The sequence below is a fragment of the Rhinolophus hipposideros genome, assembly GCF_964194185.1.
Source record: "Rhinolophus hipposideros genome assembly, chromosome: 22".
In the NCBI taxonomy this organism is placed as follows: Eukaryota; Metazoa; Chordata; class Mammalia; order Chiroptera; family Rhinolophidae; genus Rhinolophus; species Rhinolophus hipposideros.
The window spans coordinates 2,649,213-2,666,770 of NC_138068.1; the positions used below are offsets into that span (position 1 = coordinate 2,649,213).

Below are 17,558 nucleotides of genomic sequence, written 5' to 3' on the forward strand. Positions count from 1 at the left end.
ATCCCTAGGCAACCTGTTTGCTCATTAGAGATAGAAGCTGTCCCAGACCCCCGTGTGACAGCTCTGTACACCTTCCTTCTACCAGCCGGGCAGAGTCTGTGGAGAGGGCAAAGATTTGCTTGAATAGAAACCCAGAGAGATCTCTGCATGTCTTTTGGAGTTTGGGGAGAATTTCTGCCTGTTTAAAAATTAGAGATTCAGAGCCTATCTGTGAATTAAGGGAATATATTATGTGTACAAATATTTTGAGGTCACTGAAGAAAAGTTCCCTAAAGTTCTCTCAGATGTTAACACCTTCCCACCCTGAAGGAGGTAATATCCAGCCAAGCAGACATGAGACCCAGGCCTACTTTCAGCAGAAGTCGAAACAACTAACACTTGACTTCCTGAGAACCTCCTATAAGTTCAGGCTGGTAACCCCCATATGGCTTGGGGCATTTTTTTTTATAATTTCCTTGCCTGTTTTGGAACATGAATTTCAACGTCATAGTAGACCATGCTTTGGGGATGATGAAATCATGAAGAACACCTGGAGTCACAGTAAGACACTCACCAGGTTGCAGTTCCTAATTCCTCAGTTATTAGGCAACCCAGGGGGTCTGTTGAGGCTTCTCTCCATAGATTTCAACTGTGACTCATTAAAAGATTAATTAGACCATTTTATAAACATTCTGTAGCTCTGTGCCCAAACACTTTCAGATACCCTGATCACCACGCTGGGATACTGGTCATTAGAAGAAGGTGTGTTCACATCGATTGCAGAAATCATTACAGAACCAAAATCCAGACCCCAAAGGAAGATTACAAAAGACCGCTGCAATCCATGCACATTCTAAAGCTTGCCATCATGGCACACGGCTTACCGAATACCGTATTTCTGCAAGAGCTTTACAGTAAGTCCCAGCTTAGAATATATCAAATTTTAGATACCATAAAAGATGGCGTTTTCTCTCGATCAACAGGGCGGGTCACGTATATTTTTCCATTCTCATGATCTTCTATAGAAAATAAACCAATCTCTGGATATTCATCTACACCAGGTCCACTGATGAAATACATTAATGACATGTTTTCAGACACATAATTGAACAGCTGGAAGGAGAAAAAAATGAAGATGAGGATGAGAAAAAGCACTATGCACATCCAATATCAAGGCTCAGATTCAAAGGCGTTTTTGAAGAACCAGACCCAGCAATTGCTCGTCTGAGGATTTATCCTAAAGAAATAAATGGATGTACAAAGATGCAGGAACGGGGAATACGGTGGCAAGTTGGCTTTTAATGGTGAAAATGAGAAACGACATAAATGTCTACCCATATGGAACGAGTCGTTTACCAGTACCCCGTCACCTAGAATGGGACTTGGCAACTTTCCAGGGTGTACGTGAACTGCCGTAAAAGCGGGTATGACACGTTGGGAAGCAGGAGAGGCGACCTGCAGGTCAGTGTGCACTGTGTAGTCCCGTTCTGTTCACAGATTCACATCAGTAAATGGAGAGAAGTGTCTGCAGGAATGTGTACTGATTGTTAATACAGGGTATCCTTCCGTCCTGGTTGAGAGGCGTGAGGCACACAGCAAACCTTTAGAAAGCTGCGTAAGCCAGTTTGCTGTGTGGCTTCTTGCCCTCACCTACTGAACCTGTAAAACAACCCTGTGATGCCAGCACTCTCATGGGTGCTGCTGGTGGGGAGCAGTTCGGGGCTTCCACGTGGAAAGGGTGTGCTACGTCTGGAATTCAAACCCATGGAGTCCCCCTGACACTGGGAGTTTATACTTCTAACCACTGAGCTTTGAAGACTTCCTGTAGATGTTTTCTTACTAATAGTAGGCATATACTATTTTTATAAAAATGGCAAAAATATGTACGATGTTTCAGTGTTTTCTAGGGATCAGAGAATGTCAGAGCTGTAGGGGACTCAGCACATAATTCAAAGGCCCATTGGGGTCCTGAGGGGAACAAAAAGGAACTGCATGGGTCAGGCGTAAAAATTGTGGCATTCCAACATCACCGAGTGTCTTCTCTGGTGCCTCATCTGGTACTCAGCGTCCGAGCGAGGGAGACAGGGGGACGTCCTGGGTAACCAGGCCCCCTCTCCTCGTTGCTGTGTGAGAATGCAGGCTCCGTGTGGTCAGAGCTTCCAATTTTTAAAAAGCCTCCAGAAGTGCAGAATTACAATACAATCTCTCCTTTTCCATGTTTAATTGCAAAGTACACATAACATTCAATTTACCTTCTTAACCATTTTTAAGCGTGCAGTTCAGTGGCACTAAGTCCGTTCTCGTTGTTGTTGTACGACCCCCACCACCCTCCGTCTCAGAACACTTTTCATCTTGTAAAACGGAAACTCTGTACCATTTGAACATTGACTCCCCAGGACCTCATCCCCACCCCACCCATGGCACCCACTGTTTTACTTTCTTTTTTATTTTACTTTCCCTTTTGCTTCCACCCCCAGTCTCTAGTAACTACAATCTCCTTATTTTTGAATAATGAATTTCTAAAAAGTGACTGCATGGGCCAAATAAAAGAGGGCTGCAGCCTGGAAATAGCCATCGTGTTGCCACAGGTGATTCTGATTCTCTCGGTGATACTCGCCTGGAGAAGTGACTTGCCCAACATCACGATGCGAGCCCCAGCCCAGGGCCTCTCCCACCGCTTCACTCCCTGGCCTCACCAGCACACAGCCTGTCAAGACTTAGTCCTCTCTGGAGGGGCCGTGCCTAGTCAGAGAGGATGATGGGGGCTGTGCCTTAAGCGTAGCTGCCTTACCTCCCCAACAAACTTGGGGAAGGGTCCTGTGTCTTCCTCCTCCAGTTCCAAGGTGGTGATAATCCATCGTCTCCTGGATCGTCGCAGAGACTGGTGGCTCTCTCCCTGCAAATGACGGTGACAGTGATGAGAAGGAGGTGGGTGGTGACGCTTGCGGGAACTGGGCTAGCCCTTGGGAGGAATTCTCTTTCTCATCCCCACAACAGCCTTCAATGCTGAGAAATTCCAAGCCTGTTCTTGTAATAACTCCGGTCATTTCTGCATGGAGGGGCATATGCCACCCAATGGTTTTACGTGTTTCATGAAGTAATTTTAGGGGCTGTGCAGACATAGCATTAACGAGCATTACTTATTATGTGCTTACGCCTGTCCTGTGGCAGACATGCAAATAGCTGTTGAATGAATGAGAGAGTTATTCCCTCTCTATGTCTCCGTCTTTCTGAAATCATTGATGAGAACATCTCCATTCAGTGCTGATAGGTCTGTAACGCCTCTCTGTCTACCAATCTCCCTTATAACAGAGGCAGAAAGAGACAGACTCAGACATTGGGCTCAGAGATTTGTCAGGCAAGAGAATATAGACAGACGTTAAGAAGGTGGCTATGTCTGTATTCTGTTTATATATGCACTGTACAGTTGCCGTCCATTACAATTGAACCTGGTTCGTACCCACATTCATTTCTATCCAGAAAAATGTACATTTAAAAGAAATAATAACTTAGTTAGAAAGTGAGTTTATCACAAGAACAACAGGGAGGAAATGGTCCTAAGGTGGTGTGAGGATGGTGGTTGGTTTGCTGCCCCACACCCACACGCTAGAAATATTAAGTCCACTGTATTTTTATTCCATAAAGGAGAAAATGGCGTGGATAAACCTCTGGGCTGATTTTTGATGCTCGCAGATTGCTCATCCTGTAATTAGACATCAAAGCACCATCTGCAGTTCTCGGGCAGTCCCTCAAGATTCTAAAAGCCCACATCTAGTTACTAATTCGTTTCCTGCCAACCAAACATTGACAGGGCACTAAAAAATGTGGAATTACAATCCAGTCTCTAAGCAAAGCCTAGTCTCAATTGGTTTATTCAGAAACTGACTTCCAAACCCACCTGTGTTTGATTAGTAAGATCATCATTTTCTTGTTGGAAGCTGTTGATCATGTTGACATTAATTAGTAGGGAATATACTTATCAGAATCAGGTAGAAACTGCCTGAAGTCACACAGATCTTCTAGAACTCGAGTGGAAAAAAGAATGTCTGCATTTAGTTTGATAAATATAATTTCTTGTTCTTGATGCCTCCATTCGTCCTGTGTTTCCCCGAAAATAAGACTGGGTCTTAGATTAATTTTTGCTCCAAAAGACATATTAAGGCTTATGTTCAGGGGATGTCATCAGGAAAAATCATGCTAGGGCTTATTTTCCGGTTAGATCTTATTTTCGAGGAAACATGGTAACTACCACTTCTCTTCTGTAACTACAGAACTGACAAAGGAATTCTGATCTGGTGTTACCAGTGGTGGGGGCATTTAAAACCATAACATTCTACGGTTACGTTAATTAACAAATCAGGACAGTAAACTGTCTATTCAGGACAAGCAGAGACAGTGCCACTCTTCAAACTAAATGGAACTTTTAAAAACAGGGTTACTTTTCATAAAAATGGGTAATTATATTAACATGTAATGAGTTTATAATTGTTATAGTTAATGTTAAGAAACAGGTTTAAAATTTCCCCATCTAAAATAAAGTACCAGTAAATAAAGCCCTCATAAGCAAAAGCTCTCTGGATTCTCAATAAAGTTTTCTCCCCCACCACATTATAGAAACATTATGTAAATCTTTTAAAAAGTGTCCTCTTTGGACTAACTGCTTAAAATTGGCAGGGATGGGAAATATAACAAGGGCACTTACAAAACTATTTCAGCCATTATACTCGTAAGTTTCTAGTCTTTTTGCATCACTCAGACAAGTGAATTTCCAAGGTGTGCACACACAGAGGGGAAATCACACACACGCACGCACACACGCACGCACACACATGCAGACATGCACACACAATGACGTGGAATTTCAGGCGTCTCCTGCAAAGTGTTGTCGTTCACCATTTCACACCTATTTTTCAGCAGTCTAGCCGGCTCTTATGTAACTACCGCTGTGCCATTCCAGAGCTCTCGTGTTGAAAGAACCCTCAAAGACATCCTGTCTTACACCCTCATTTACCGAAGGAGAAACTGAGGCTGGAGAGGAGACGAAACCTCAGTGTCGTCCTCACCTCTGCAGTCCACCACCAGCTCACCAGCTCTGTTGTTCTTGAATGAGGCGGTTGAGTGAATTAATCAGGCAGAGCATAAATGCTAACATTTTATTAAGATAACTAGATTCAGAATTTTCCAGATTAACAAAGCAGCAGCAATAACAATACTATAACTCGAAAAACAGAAAGACAGACATACGGACGCACCATGTGTCTCAGCCGTTACTGTGCCAAGCCCCTCCATGCGTTTCCTCATTTACTCTCACAGCCTCCAGGACAGGTTAGTACAAATCTGAGCTCCTTTTTCAGGGGAAGAAATGAGGCTTAACAAGGTTAAGTTCAAACCCTGATGCCCGGGTCACACCCCAGATCAGCTCAATCTGAACCTCTGGGGGTGGTATCCAGATATTGGGACTTTTCCAGCTCCCTGGAGGAGTCCAGCTTACGCCAATGTGAGAACCAAGGTCAAGTAGTTAGCCAAGAGCCTCCGCCAGAAGTGGACGAGCCTGGGTTAGAATGCTAAGCAACCCAATCCAGGCGCACAGCCTTCACTTCTCCCACGCACTGCCTCCTGGCCTGGGGGCGTTACAGGGGAGAACTCCACAGCAGTGTAACAGCCCCAGGACTCTCCCTCCCCAACTGTGGAAAGCTGCTCACAACCAACAAGCATGTGCAGTGTTAACTCCATCCACTAAGTAAATGGAACAAGCCCTGATTTCTCTAATCTTGATTCCACTGTCTGTATTTTCATTTCAGCAGTTGCAGCTGTTGGGCTGTGTGTGTGTGGGTGGGTGGGTGGGGGTGGGGGTTAGTCATCCATCCCTATTGGTTTGCTCATATTGTCTTCACAGTGTTATAAAACAAACAACAGGCTCAAAATGGAGTCACACGTGCTCCACCCCACATCCCCAAACCAAGGCTTAATACCTAACTTAATTATGGTTTCAACCTCACCCAAAAATGGAACCTTGAACCAATCAGTCTGGAATGACCTGCTCAGCAGTAGTGAGGTCATCTGCCTGATAGACCCCCGCTCCCCGCCATCCCCTAACAAAAGATGACCTTGCCAGTGTAACTTCCTTGTCCCGCCCCCTTCTGCCTAAAAAGCCTTTCATTTGTTCAGCTCCTCTGGGCTTCTTTCTGTCTGCTAGATGGGATGTTGCCCGATTCGTGAATTGCTGAATAAAGCCAATAAGACCTTTATAATTTACTGAGTTGAATTTTGTTTTCTAACAGATTTGGTGGCAGTGGTAGAATCTGAAGGAAACTTCTGATGGCTTCAGGGATAAGAAACACAGGCGCTCGTATCCCTGATCCCTTTGAGTTCTCTGTCTTTCGCGCCACTTCCGAGGGCTGTGGGTAAGTTCCTCTCGGTCATGGCTCCACTCTTTGTGTGGGCTCCCAGTCTAGTTGGCTTTCCAGTCCGGGATTCACGGGTCAGTCGGGACGGACAGAAGGCCCTGACAGCGTGCTGGTCCTCAGCCCTTGCTCAGCCCGTGGGCCCAGTCCAGGACTTCGTGGGTCAACCTGAGCTGGCAGATGGTCCCACCAGAACCCTAGCCCTTGGTCCACCCAAAGTCCCCATTTGTTGGGGTCTGCTGGTTCTGTCCGCAGCTCCATGTTGGGAACTGCTGGTGGCGTGTACCGAAGGCCATCCCTTGGCCGGTTGCAGTGATGTCCCTCTGATTACTGCCGGTGTATTGAGGCAGTGTGCACGTGTAGTAAAGGCTATTGCTAATGGGAATCACACAAGCTCAAAGGCAAAAATTGGTCGGCACCGCTCAAGCACATAAAAGCTGTTAGAGCGTTCATCGCTTAACTCTAAGACTCCAAGTTGGGGTAAGTAGGTCACACAACGAGTTCGATTGACACAGATCACAACCCGACCACAAGAAAATTTTCATGCCATGAGGTATACATCACACAGTCCCCAGCCCAGCGACACATCCCTCTTAGGTGTTAAATTGGCTACAAGAAACCCTAGCTGAGCTAAAATGGAATCCTTACATTCCAAAGAGTGGAGTGTGCCACCATCAGGTGCCTATACTTATTTTAACTAAGGTCCCAGAAGCTACAAACACCTACAAAAATGGCAGAATCTTTCTAAAGACAACCTAGAATTACAATGGCCATTGCAGGGAATGTCCCACTTAGTCAAGATTGTTCACTGAAGAAGTGTCTTGAAAGCAAGGGATCCCAAATCAAACAAACAGAAGGGGACACCTATTTTAATGGGCGTGCAGAAGCTTCCAGAAGCCTTCAACAGCCCCAAAGTAGCTTCACTGAAGAGTCTGTTACAAAAGGCTCATGAAAAACTAAAGATACAAGAGGCACCTAAACAAAGGACAATAAGACTGACATGACTCATGCCACCCCCTCTATCCTGTACCCGAGTCCTCATGCTCTAATCCTCCCTCTGAACTGCCTTTCCCCTCAGAAGAGACCACTGAACAGCTGCCTACTAAAATAAGACGACTGAGACTGCAGGTGACCCCTCTCCAGGTATCTTTCACTCCTTGGTCAAACTCCCAACTAAGGGCCATGGTTAAAGAATTTTCTAAACCCAGGGATGATTCCCCCAAAGTTTCCCGAAGAATTTGGAGTCTTTATCGGAGCCTGTGACCCTGGGCTGCCAGGTCTTTACCAGCTTATGCACGTGGTCCCTGGTCTCCCTTAAGTACCAGGAAAGCTTGCAATACAGCCACTGAGCTTCTAAGAGATTCTGGACTCTTCTCTGTCCACAATGACTGGCGTATCATTCAGACACGCGAATAAAAGGAGGGGAACTTTGGCTCACCTAAGGCCTATCCAAGACTCTCCTCCTTCGGCATTCTGAGTCCCTTACATAAATGATGTCAGCCAGCCTGCTCTTGATTATAAATGGATTATCTCCTCATATTAATGGATTGATAAAAAGGCAAAAATAGGTTGGGAGGCCACCAGGATGACAGAACTCGTAACCACAGCTGAATACTTGGAAAGGACTTTGGAACAAGACCATAAACAAAAGTCTGCCCAGCTATTAGCCTCGTAGCCGCACAGCTTCACAGCCAGACAACTTAAGGAACACCTGGGCTGCCAGGTTGCACCCTCCTAGGGGTCCATTGCCAAAATGCTGGCCCGCAAGGTCAGGGTCCCTTTTGTAATCAATGGGGATACTGGATAAAAGATTATCCTCAAAGGTCTTGGGCAAATTCTTTAATGTCAACGCAAATGCTCCATGTCGGCCCCCAGCGAAGGCCCCACAGGGGTCGCTCCGAGAGATGACAGGACTCCAGGAGGCTCTTGGTAAACTGCACCCAGTAATTCCCTTATACAGCCAAGGGAAAACTAAAATGAAAATGAATGAAAAACCTGCCAAATTCTGACAGATATCAGAGCTACACTCTCTACTTTAAACCCCATTATTACAGGATAGCCAATTCCTTGGAGTGAAAAAATAGTTTCCATAGTGGGGGTATCTAATAAAATTCAGAGAGTTTTGATCTCGGCCAGTACAAATACTCTGGGTCCTCTCACTGAAAAACACTCCTTTCTGCTGTGATCTGTATATAGTAGGTAGAGACCTTTCTAAATTCAAAGGGCTAAATACATTTTGTCTCCAAGGGAGACCTCACCTTAGAATTTCCTAAGTAACCTGAACCTGATTTTCATGTTCCTTATACCCTCTTCTTGATATAGAAAAGGAAGAATCCCAAAGGGAAAAAAAAAATCCCTAATTTAATCGACGTGCCTGGAAATGTGTGGGCTACCTTTAATATTGACACCGAGAGAATAAAAAGTGCAGAACCACAACATTGTAGATAGACATAACTAAACCTCCCCAATTGCCTCTGTGTCCATGAAATTGCAAAACGGGAACAGGCCACACCCACAGAGAAGAAGACCTGATCCTCCAGGGCTGACCAGCCCCTGTAACACGTAACGTACCAGTCAGGCCCATCCTGATATGTAGAGGGCGGGGTTGGCCACTCATCCAGGACGTGAGAGCTTTTCACAAAACAGTTATTCCCCATTTCCCAGTTGTTCCAAACCCAAACCCCCTCTTGTTACAAGTGCCACCAGACTCAAGATGGTTCACCGTTGTGGACCCTATGTGGCCTTCTGCAGCAAGCCTGGTGACCCCAGTGGCCAATAGTGACTTGCCTTTACATGGAATAATCAACAGTGTTCCTGGACTGTCAGGCTGCAGAGGTTCTCTGCGACCTCGTCTGGTTTCTGCCAAGGGCTCCGCCAAGATGCAAGACCCTCCCGTTTCCTGGAAAATCAACCCTTCCAAGCGGGTACACGACCTCTTGCTATCCTCAGTTACCAAGCAGGTGCCCACAAAGGGTGCCTCCCTGTGTAGCAGCAGTCAGATGGGAGAGGACATAAGGCCTCTAAGGAGAGGTTACAGTTATCTCTGGACACTTCATTACCTCGGTCACCAGCCGCTGCTTTGTGGGGTTGGCTGGCGGGCTGGCTGGCTGTGGACAGTGGTTCCTAGTTTTGCTCTGTCGGCATCCCCACTGTGAACTGACTAAAATTGCGGACCCTGCACGTGTCCCTTGGGAAGAGAAACGTCAGCAGGCCCTTGTGAGCCTAGAACAACACCGAGGAGCTGCCTGCCAAGGGCTGCCTGAGCTCAGACCCATGTCCTCAGGCAGGAAGCAAGCAAGGCTCGAGCAAGAACACGGCAGTGAACGTGAGCCTAGTCCTGTGACCGTGCACTTGAGTCAGTGACTTCGCTGCCTTAGGCTGAAGCTGCAGCTGCAGCGAGATCCTGCAGTGGACTCAACCCTAGGAAATGACGTTGGTTTACAAACTCTGCATACTGGCCAAAGTCCCCGTAATTCTGGAATGACTCAGCACTTCCCTGTAAGGCGACCCACCTGTGAGATCTTCCTACCTCCACCTCTTTCTGCACCTTTCACGATGCAGCCCTTTTCCTCCTATTGAGTTTCTCCCCCTGCCCCATCAGGGCAGGTCCTGCGACTGCTGTGAAGTGAAAATGTCCTTTTTCATGACACCCCATTCTGATTTACAAGACACCCGTTTGACTGATCCTGATCTAATTCTGTCTGTTCATGGGTCCTAATGTGGACATAAAAAAGGACATTTCCAAGCTGGCTTTGCTGTCGCGACCCAATATGAACTACTGGACAGGGTCAGTACCCCCAACAAGCAGGGTTCTGGGCCCTTCTCCAAATATGCCAGAGGACAAACAGGTAATATTTAAACTCCAGCCACTGTGCCTCTGGGGTCGTCCATGATTTGAGGGTGTTATGGAAACAAAGGGGTTTGCTTACGACCACTGAAATTCCACCCAAAAGTGGACAAGTAAATGAACTTCCTCAAAACTTAGGCTCACATAAAAAAGAATGAAGGTGAGTGGCAGGGGAGTGGCAGGCGACTTTCAGGAAGAGGCAGCAGCAACAGACCCCATACAGGACTTGTGTGTCACACATGGGTGAGGCCCATGCCGCTTCTGGAAAAAGCGACCCCTTGTTGCCAGACTTGGGCCACCCTGCTGTCCTGGCAACATGGCAGCAGTCTGCTCCAGAATCAGAGAAGTCATGAGGGCAAACGGGGTGTAAATTTAGTGAGCACTCGGGGTACAGGAAACCCAAGATGGCGCTCGGATCTCCAAGCTGTCTGGCAAACCCGTTTTGGGGTTTTGGCATTCTTTCACCCACCCTGGTGCATTTCAGGTGACTCCAATTATCGTGTGTCCCCGAAAATAAGACCTAACTGGAATATAATCCCTACCATGATTTTTCAGGATGACATCCCCTGAACATAAGCCCTAATGCATCTTTTGGAGCACAACTTAATATAAGAGCCAGTCTTATTTTCGGGAAAACTGTATGAATAAACACTGGTGGGGAGACTTCTCTAAAACTGTGAGAGCAGTTTACCACCAGTGTCTGAACTGTCAGGCCCATAATCCCGGGAAAACTGCTTTTGTTCCCAAAGGCCCCCCAGCCTCTCTGGCCCCTGTGAACGCCGGCAGCCGGACTTCACTCACCTCCCACCGAGGCCAGGCCACCAGTGTGCTCTCGTTACTCTGCAGGCTTTCCCGGTGGGCCAAAGCCCTCCCTGGCCACACGGCTGGTGCCCTCCCAGTGGCAAAGAAACTGTGAAAAACATGTTCCCCACTCGTAGTAAACCTTCCACAATCTCCATAACCAAGGCACCCAAGAAAAAAATTAATCCTTTCTTAGAAACGTTCATGATGAGTTCATCATTATATAAAAAAAAAAAAATGCTGAGAACTTGAGGTCAACGGACCCCACTTCACGGGGCAAATCATACAAGCCTCAGTGAAAACCTACAAACTTCTTGGAAATGTCACTGTCACTCTCACTCTCAATCATCAGAGAATGGATAGGCTCCTCAAACTCAGAATCTCTAAACTTGCAGAACGACTGGCTTCCCTGGCCCCCAGTCGTAAACTCTCCACATGAGAGAGTCACCGGCAGACCAGTATCTACTGGCAGAAAACCTTCTGTGGACACCTGTCACCTCGCACTAATGGGACCAGCTACTGTAAGTCTTCAGGGCCCATCATAAGCAGCTTCGGGAAGCTTTCCAATCCTGGTTCAAAGAGTTCTATCGACCACAGTCTGGAGCCGTCACAGGGTATTCTGGAAACGTCATTGGGGGCGGTAGCCCTCAAACCCTGTTGGAAGGGACGTCACCAAGTGCTCCTGACCTCTGACACTGCTGCAGAGTAGAAGCACTGAGCCTCAGGCACACAGCTCCCAGCTGTAGGAGGCTCCATTGGATACCTGGTCCTGGACAGAGGCTAGACACCTCCGAATCAAACCATCGAGGAAGAGAAGTTGTTGGCATCCAGGTAGAGTGCTCCCAGCCAAGATGCTGCACCCAGGCTTCTTACTTTAACTCAACATGGAACTCTTTCTTCTCCTTCTTTCCTTTGCTCTGACATTGGCCTGGGAAGGTAACTCCACCACCCATATGTCCGAGGCCATTGCTAAGGGGGTCACCTTTGGGACTGCTGGATTTGTCATCAACAACGCCTACCTGCCCATGATGCTAGAGACCTCTGGTCCTCCGTGCAACCAGTTTCTCCTCTATTCCCAGTCACCATAAACTACGATCCACCCCTGTTGGAATTTAGAGTCCAGCTCTTAGATCCAGAACCTACAGTGTCTTGCTTTTACTTTCCGATTATAGCTGTACTTGCCCAACTAGACATAACTGCCTGCCTCCCTCGCCCCTCTGCTCCCGTGTGCTCATAATTATCTAGATCAGATCTGCCCCCACGATGGAAAGAACTCACCAGCAGTGCCCATCTTTGTGAGGAATTTAGAACAACTTCGTATTACAGACTAGAAGATCAAGTTTTCAAACATGCGGGAAACCTAACTGACCCCCTGGCTTAAAGGGGCAAGTACATCTATTCGTGCACATGAATCCATTAGCGGTGCCACCTTAGAGGGAGTGCTTTATGTCCCCACAGCGTCTCTCTTTGTGCTGGCTGTCATTCTCCTTGGGCCTAGGAATGCCCAGATGGCTGGCCCATACCCAGGCAGGGCCCTTAGGTATCCAACTGGCCCCCCGCTGTTAGCCCTCATTGGTCAGTTGCCTTGAACTTATATCACTGAGTCGTACCGGGAGGCGTTTGTGACTCAGTACCCTCTTCCTTGGCCGGTCTCCCTGTCCCTGGTGAGGGGTGAGTACAGTGAGCCTGGGATCAGGCTCCTCTCCTTCACTAGTGAAAGTATTCAGAATGTACTGCTGAAGCAATGGCTGCCCCACAAAAACCGAGACTCTCTGGCCCAGGTTGCTCTTGATAACAGGACAGGCCCTGAGTGTCTTTTTGCTGAGCAAGGACATTTTGGTGCTCCCGCCAATGCCACCTGCCACCCCTGGATTCACACCGCCGGGGAAGTTGAGACTTTGCTAAACAAGCCTCTTGGCTTAAGAAAGTGACTCCTTCAGCAGGGTCTTTCTTTGCCTGATTTGATTTTGATTGGTTTGGATCCTGAGGACCATGGTTCAGAAACACACCCGGACACTGGGAATCGTCCGTGTAGAATCACCATAGCAGTCTGCTGGAGCGCTGTATTCTCTCCCAGGCGTCACGTGCATGTTGGCAGCTGCTACCCACCAGGCAAATGGTCTCCCAAAGACCAGAACATCAGAGAAGGGATGAAGAGAATGAGCAACTTCAAGAATGTCAACCCAAAGTCATGACCTGGGGACTCCACAGAGTCAGCTAAACCCGGGAGCGCTCAGAGCGGCCGCTGGGAGTGCAGCCAGTGCCTTAAATTTTGACCACATCTGTCAGGCTGAGAGTCTGATCAAAAGGGAGGAACAGTTGAAAAAGAGACCACAGGCCCCGAATGAGCTCAGCCCCACATCACCAAACTGAGCCTTAACTTCAGTTTCAGCCTCCCCCAGAAATGGAACCTTGAACCAGTCGGCCTGGAATGACCTGCTCAGCACTAGTGAGGTCTCTGCCCGATAGACCCCTGTCGTCCCCGAAGGGAATGACCTTGCCACAATCAGCCCTTTGCCAGTGTAACTTCCTCATTCTACCCCTTCTGCCTTTCGTTTGTCCAGTTCCTCAGGGCTCCTTTCTGTCTGCTACATGGGATGCTGCCCAATTCATGAATCGCTGAATAAAGCCAATAAGACCTTTATAATTTACTGATTTGAATTTTGTTCTTGAACAACATACACAATTGAGATTTTCTCGGTCTGATGTACCTAAGTATCTTGGAAAACTTGTGTGTGTTGCTATAAATCTAAATAAAAATGGGGTGTGCTGTACAAAGCAGTTTTGAGATGAGTGCCATCAGCCTGCCCCACTACTCCCCCAAACACACTGTGGCCCGAAACCCTCCTTTGTGTAACTTCTGGTGCCTCCACCGCTGCACCATGCTGTAAATAACCAGCCCCCTGCTCCCACCTCGCCAGCCTCCATCAGATCACACTCAGGTCCCCCCCTCCCGCCCCCTTTATCCTACAAGGAGCAGAAGCAGCTTGAGTTGTGCTTTCCATCCCCACAGACATCCCACGCACCCAGGTGTGGGTACCAGTCCCGGCTTACCTGGGGCAGCAGCAACAGCACTAGGAGAAGCTGCAGTAACATGTGGGCTCTGGGGCTCATGTCGGCAGAGGGGGGGACTGCCTGAGATGTCCCTGAGCGTGACGCTGACAGCCAGCCCTCTCACCCAGAGCCAGACACTGTCCTTCCCTGCTAGGAACTGCTCCTCAATCACTCTCCTGTCACTTTGTCCCAGGGGTTCTCATCTCAACTTTCTCCTCCCCTGTCCCTGGCTGTTCTTGTGTGTATTGGGGTGGGGCCGGCAGAGACTTAAGCTTTAACCTCCTAAGCCAGAAGCAGTTCCTAGGAAGGGAGTGGACGGAAATAAAAGCTCCCTTAGTACACGTGCACACAGATACCACAGGGTTAGGGCTCAGTCAGGGGACCTTGAAAGCAGCAAACTAGTAGGTGGGAAAGTGGGGCTCTGTTTCTTTGTGTTTAGTTTCTAAGTAGGACAGCCGATGATCTCTTTCTGTAGCAGGATATTTTAATGACTATTTCCTATACCCCCTCTCCTTTATAACAAAAGAACTGGAAAAGGACTCCAAGAAAGGATAACTTTATTAATGAGGAGGAAAAAAGAGAGAGAAAGAAAAAGAAAAGAAAAGGAACAACATTTTACTTTCCAAAGCACTAACAATCTTTATCCTAACCATGTCTCGGGGCTGTGGGATTTACAGACTTTTTCAACCAAAATCTCTTGTAAGCTTAGATGAATCTGTTGGAGTTTGGGATAAAAGTAGGAAGGAGGAAGGATGGGAAAGACATTCCCTGTGAGAGGGTCTCTGTACCAACCCAGGGGTCTTGCATTAGAATTCTGAACAAAAAGGACAAGTTGGGATCCTACTAGATCAAGTTTGAAACAAAAGCTGAGGTCCATAAGCCCAGTTACCTTACCATATTCCCTTGTTATCACAGTACCTTATTTAAAATAGTAAACAGTTCTTTAGCAGATGAAACAGATGTTGTCTAAGTGTACACGCATAGCTCTGTGAGATGTAATTTGAATAGTTTATTATCGTAGTCCACATTAATAGCTTATTATTGAAAAGAGTAACAAATGTAATTTTAAGATCTCTAATTTCCCATGCATAAAGAGAAGCAGAAGAATAATTATTGAATTCACAACTTTGTGTTTATTTTCAAAGTGGATGGTTTTATTCCCCGGTAGTGATTGAAAGACTCGATCGAGTTAGAATCATTAATTGGGAATTCATAGATCAGTAAGCTAAACCATGTTGAATGTTCGCGGGGGAAATAAAGACGCAGGTTGAACACTCAGTGCTAGAACGATGCTGAGGATTAGAATAATTGAGCCAGAAAGACAGTGTGATGAGTTCCAAAGATGTGGGGGCGGGGGGAGCAGGACTGGGGAACGCCAGTGAAGGGTTGGTTACACTTTCTGTAAGGTGAAAGAAAGTGGTATTTTACGATATTAAAAACAACCACATTTTCAACATCCTCCAACATTGAAAAGTTGGCAAGAAATCAGTTTCCCACAAGGTAACCCTTCTCAGTGAGGCTGAGTGAGGCTGTGACTCCCTCAGCGGGTGACTTGGGGCTTCACCTGTGGCATCTCTTGGGAGAGTCTGAACTAAGCTTCTCCCTCTCCAGGGTCCCCGTGTCCTCAGAAGTGCAGTAATACTTTGCAGCCACGAGGTGGCAGCGCCCAGCTCCGTGTAAACGGATAAAATGAAGAAATGTGTCGCTTGTGAGATAAAAATTACTTGATTAAAAGGAAGATCTGAGCTGCAATTCATTATAGAAACTCAACATTCTCACCTTGGGTGTAGAGAAGAGCCCAACCGACTGCAAGCCCTAAAGACTTTTTTTTTATAACGATAAACACATCAGGAGTGCTTCTAGGAAAGGATGGATTTTGTCCTGAATTACCCATGCCAGCCAAGGTGCCTGCAAATGCCAGGCACTCATTGAGTTTCCTTCAGGGTCGTTGTTCAACACAACGCGACCACGTTTATTTGTCATCTTCATAAGGAAAAGTACGTTGCATGCAATTCCCGACTTGCCCGGGAATCGGTGAGGAAGGCCCCTCAGTGAGAATGGAGAAGCATGAAATTCACCACATTGTAAAAAGAGACAGCAGACACCTCAGCACTCACTGATTGTGTCACCCACAGCCTGCGTCACCGCCACCCACTGCGGTAAGGACACCGGGTGGGGGCGAGGGGTAGGCTGCCTCCATGTGCCTTATTTGCATCAAGAACTGACTCTACCCTTCCCTGCTGGGGAGGGATGGCTGCTTTCTTTCCACTTCGGGAAATCAATGGATTGGGTTTTCCAGTGAATGGAATAGAGCATTAACAGAATCACTGATAACGAATGAGGGCGACTGCGAGACTGAGAACCCAGCACACATCCCACCTTCGATCTGCTTAGACGGTGGCCTGGCTGACCAGGCCCTGTGCCCAGCTGAGAAGAAGGGAACCGATGGACAGCGGGGCTTAGAAAAGATAATACTTCTTCCATTTGACATGGATGGTGGGGACACAGAGATTCTCAGGTGAACGTCAAAGAAGAAAGATGGTCGGGCCTGTACCTCTTCCTGGGGGATGCTGCCAGGTGGGGAGGTGGAGGAAAGGTCCAGCGTTTGGACATCTGGACACAGTGACCACAGTGGTGCCAGCCTCAGGGAAAGCCAAGACGAGTGGCCTGGTAGAGAAGGAGCACTCTTGCTTTCCCGTTATTTCTCCTCCGAGTCTGCCCTGGAGGAACCAGAGCTCAGGAAAGGGAGGGGTGGAGGATCCCAGGAGCAGACCTCAGCTACGCCCTCCTCTCCGAGTTGGGGTGGCAGGTGCAGAGGAGGGGGGACAAGCCCTGTACTGCTCACACACAGCCCAGAAGCCAGCCTGCCCTGAAGGGGTGGAGATTACATTTAAATCGGGTTGGCATTGACAACTTAAACTGGACTGGTTTCACTGACTGAGGGCCTGGGAAAATGCCCACGATGGAAGTGAGGGATTGACAGAGCAGGGTTGAAAACTCAGATTCGGAAAAAAATTGAATCCTTCATATTTAGTCCTCCACTGGAGGTCTACTCATAACATTAACTTTCCAGTCAAATGATTCTAAATTCAAAGCCCCCTTTCTTCACAGTCACAAGAAAAGTTTAATTTCTCAGAATTGTCTCAAGGAAAGAAAACCAAATAACCCAGGGAAGGGCCGTGCTTCCCCCCCAGGAATGGGCACGTGGTTCCCACCAGCCCAGCTCTGCCATACTGAACGATCACCTGTGAACACAATGTACAACCAGTGACCTGGAGAACCTGCAGAGGGTTGGAAGGCAGGGAGCCAGGTGCCTGGAAGAGGCAGGAGGTAGAAGGATGGACAAGGCAGAGAGAGCAAGAAGCTAACTGTAGAATCCAGACAATGAGCGTGTGGGTATTCACTGTGCCATTCTTTCAACTTTTCTGTATGTTTAAAGATTTTTATTATACGAAGTTGGGGGGACATATCAG

At 47.4% G+C, this 17,558-nt stretch overlaps 1 protein-coding gene across 1 annotated transcript in view; it reads right to left on the reverse strand.

The window, feature by feature from the left end:
* The window catches only part of CDH26 (cadherin 26), a gene marked incomplete at its 5' end in the record, with an annotated part of 40,786 nt that extends 26,641 nt beyond the window's left edge, over positions 1–14,145 (reverse strand). Inside the window, 3 exons of the mRNA XM_081033345.1 lie at positions 931–1,092; positions 2,771–2,875; positions 14,086–14,145. Of these exons, the coding sequence (XP_080889471.1) occupies positions 931–1,092; positions 2,771–2,875; positions 14,086–14,145 (327 nt within the window). The remainder of the gene's footprint in view (positions 1–930; positions 1,093–2,770; positions 2,876–14,085) is intronic.
* Between the last annotated feature and the right edge of the window lie 3,413 nt (positions 14,146–17,558).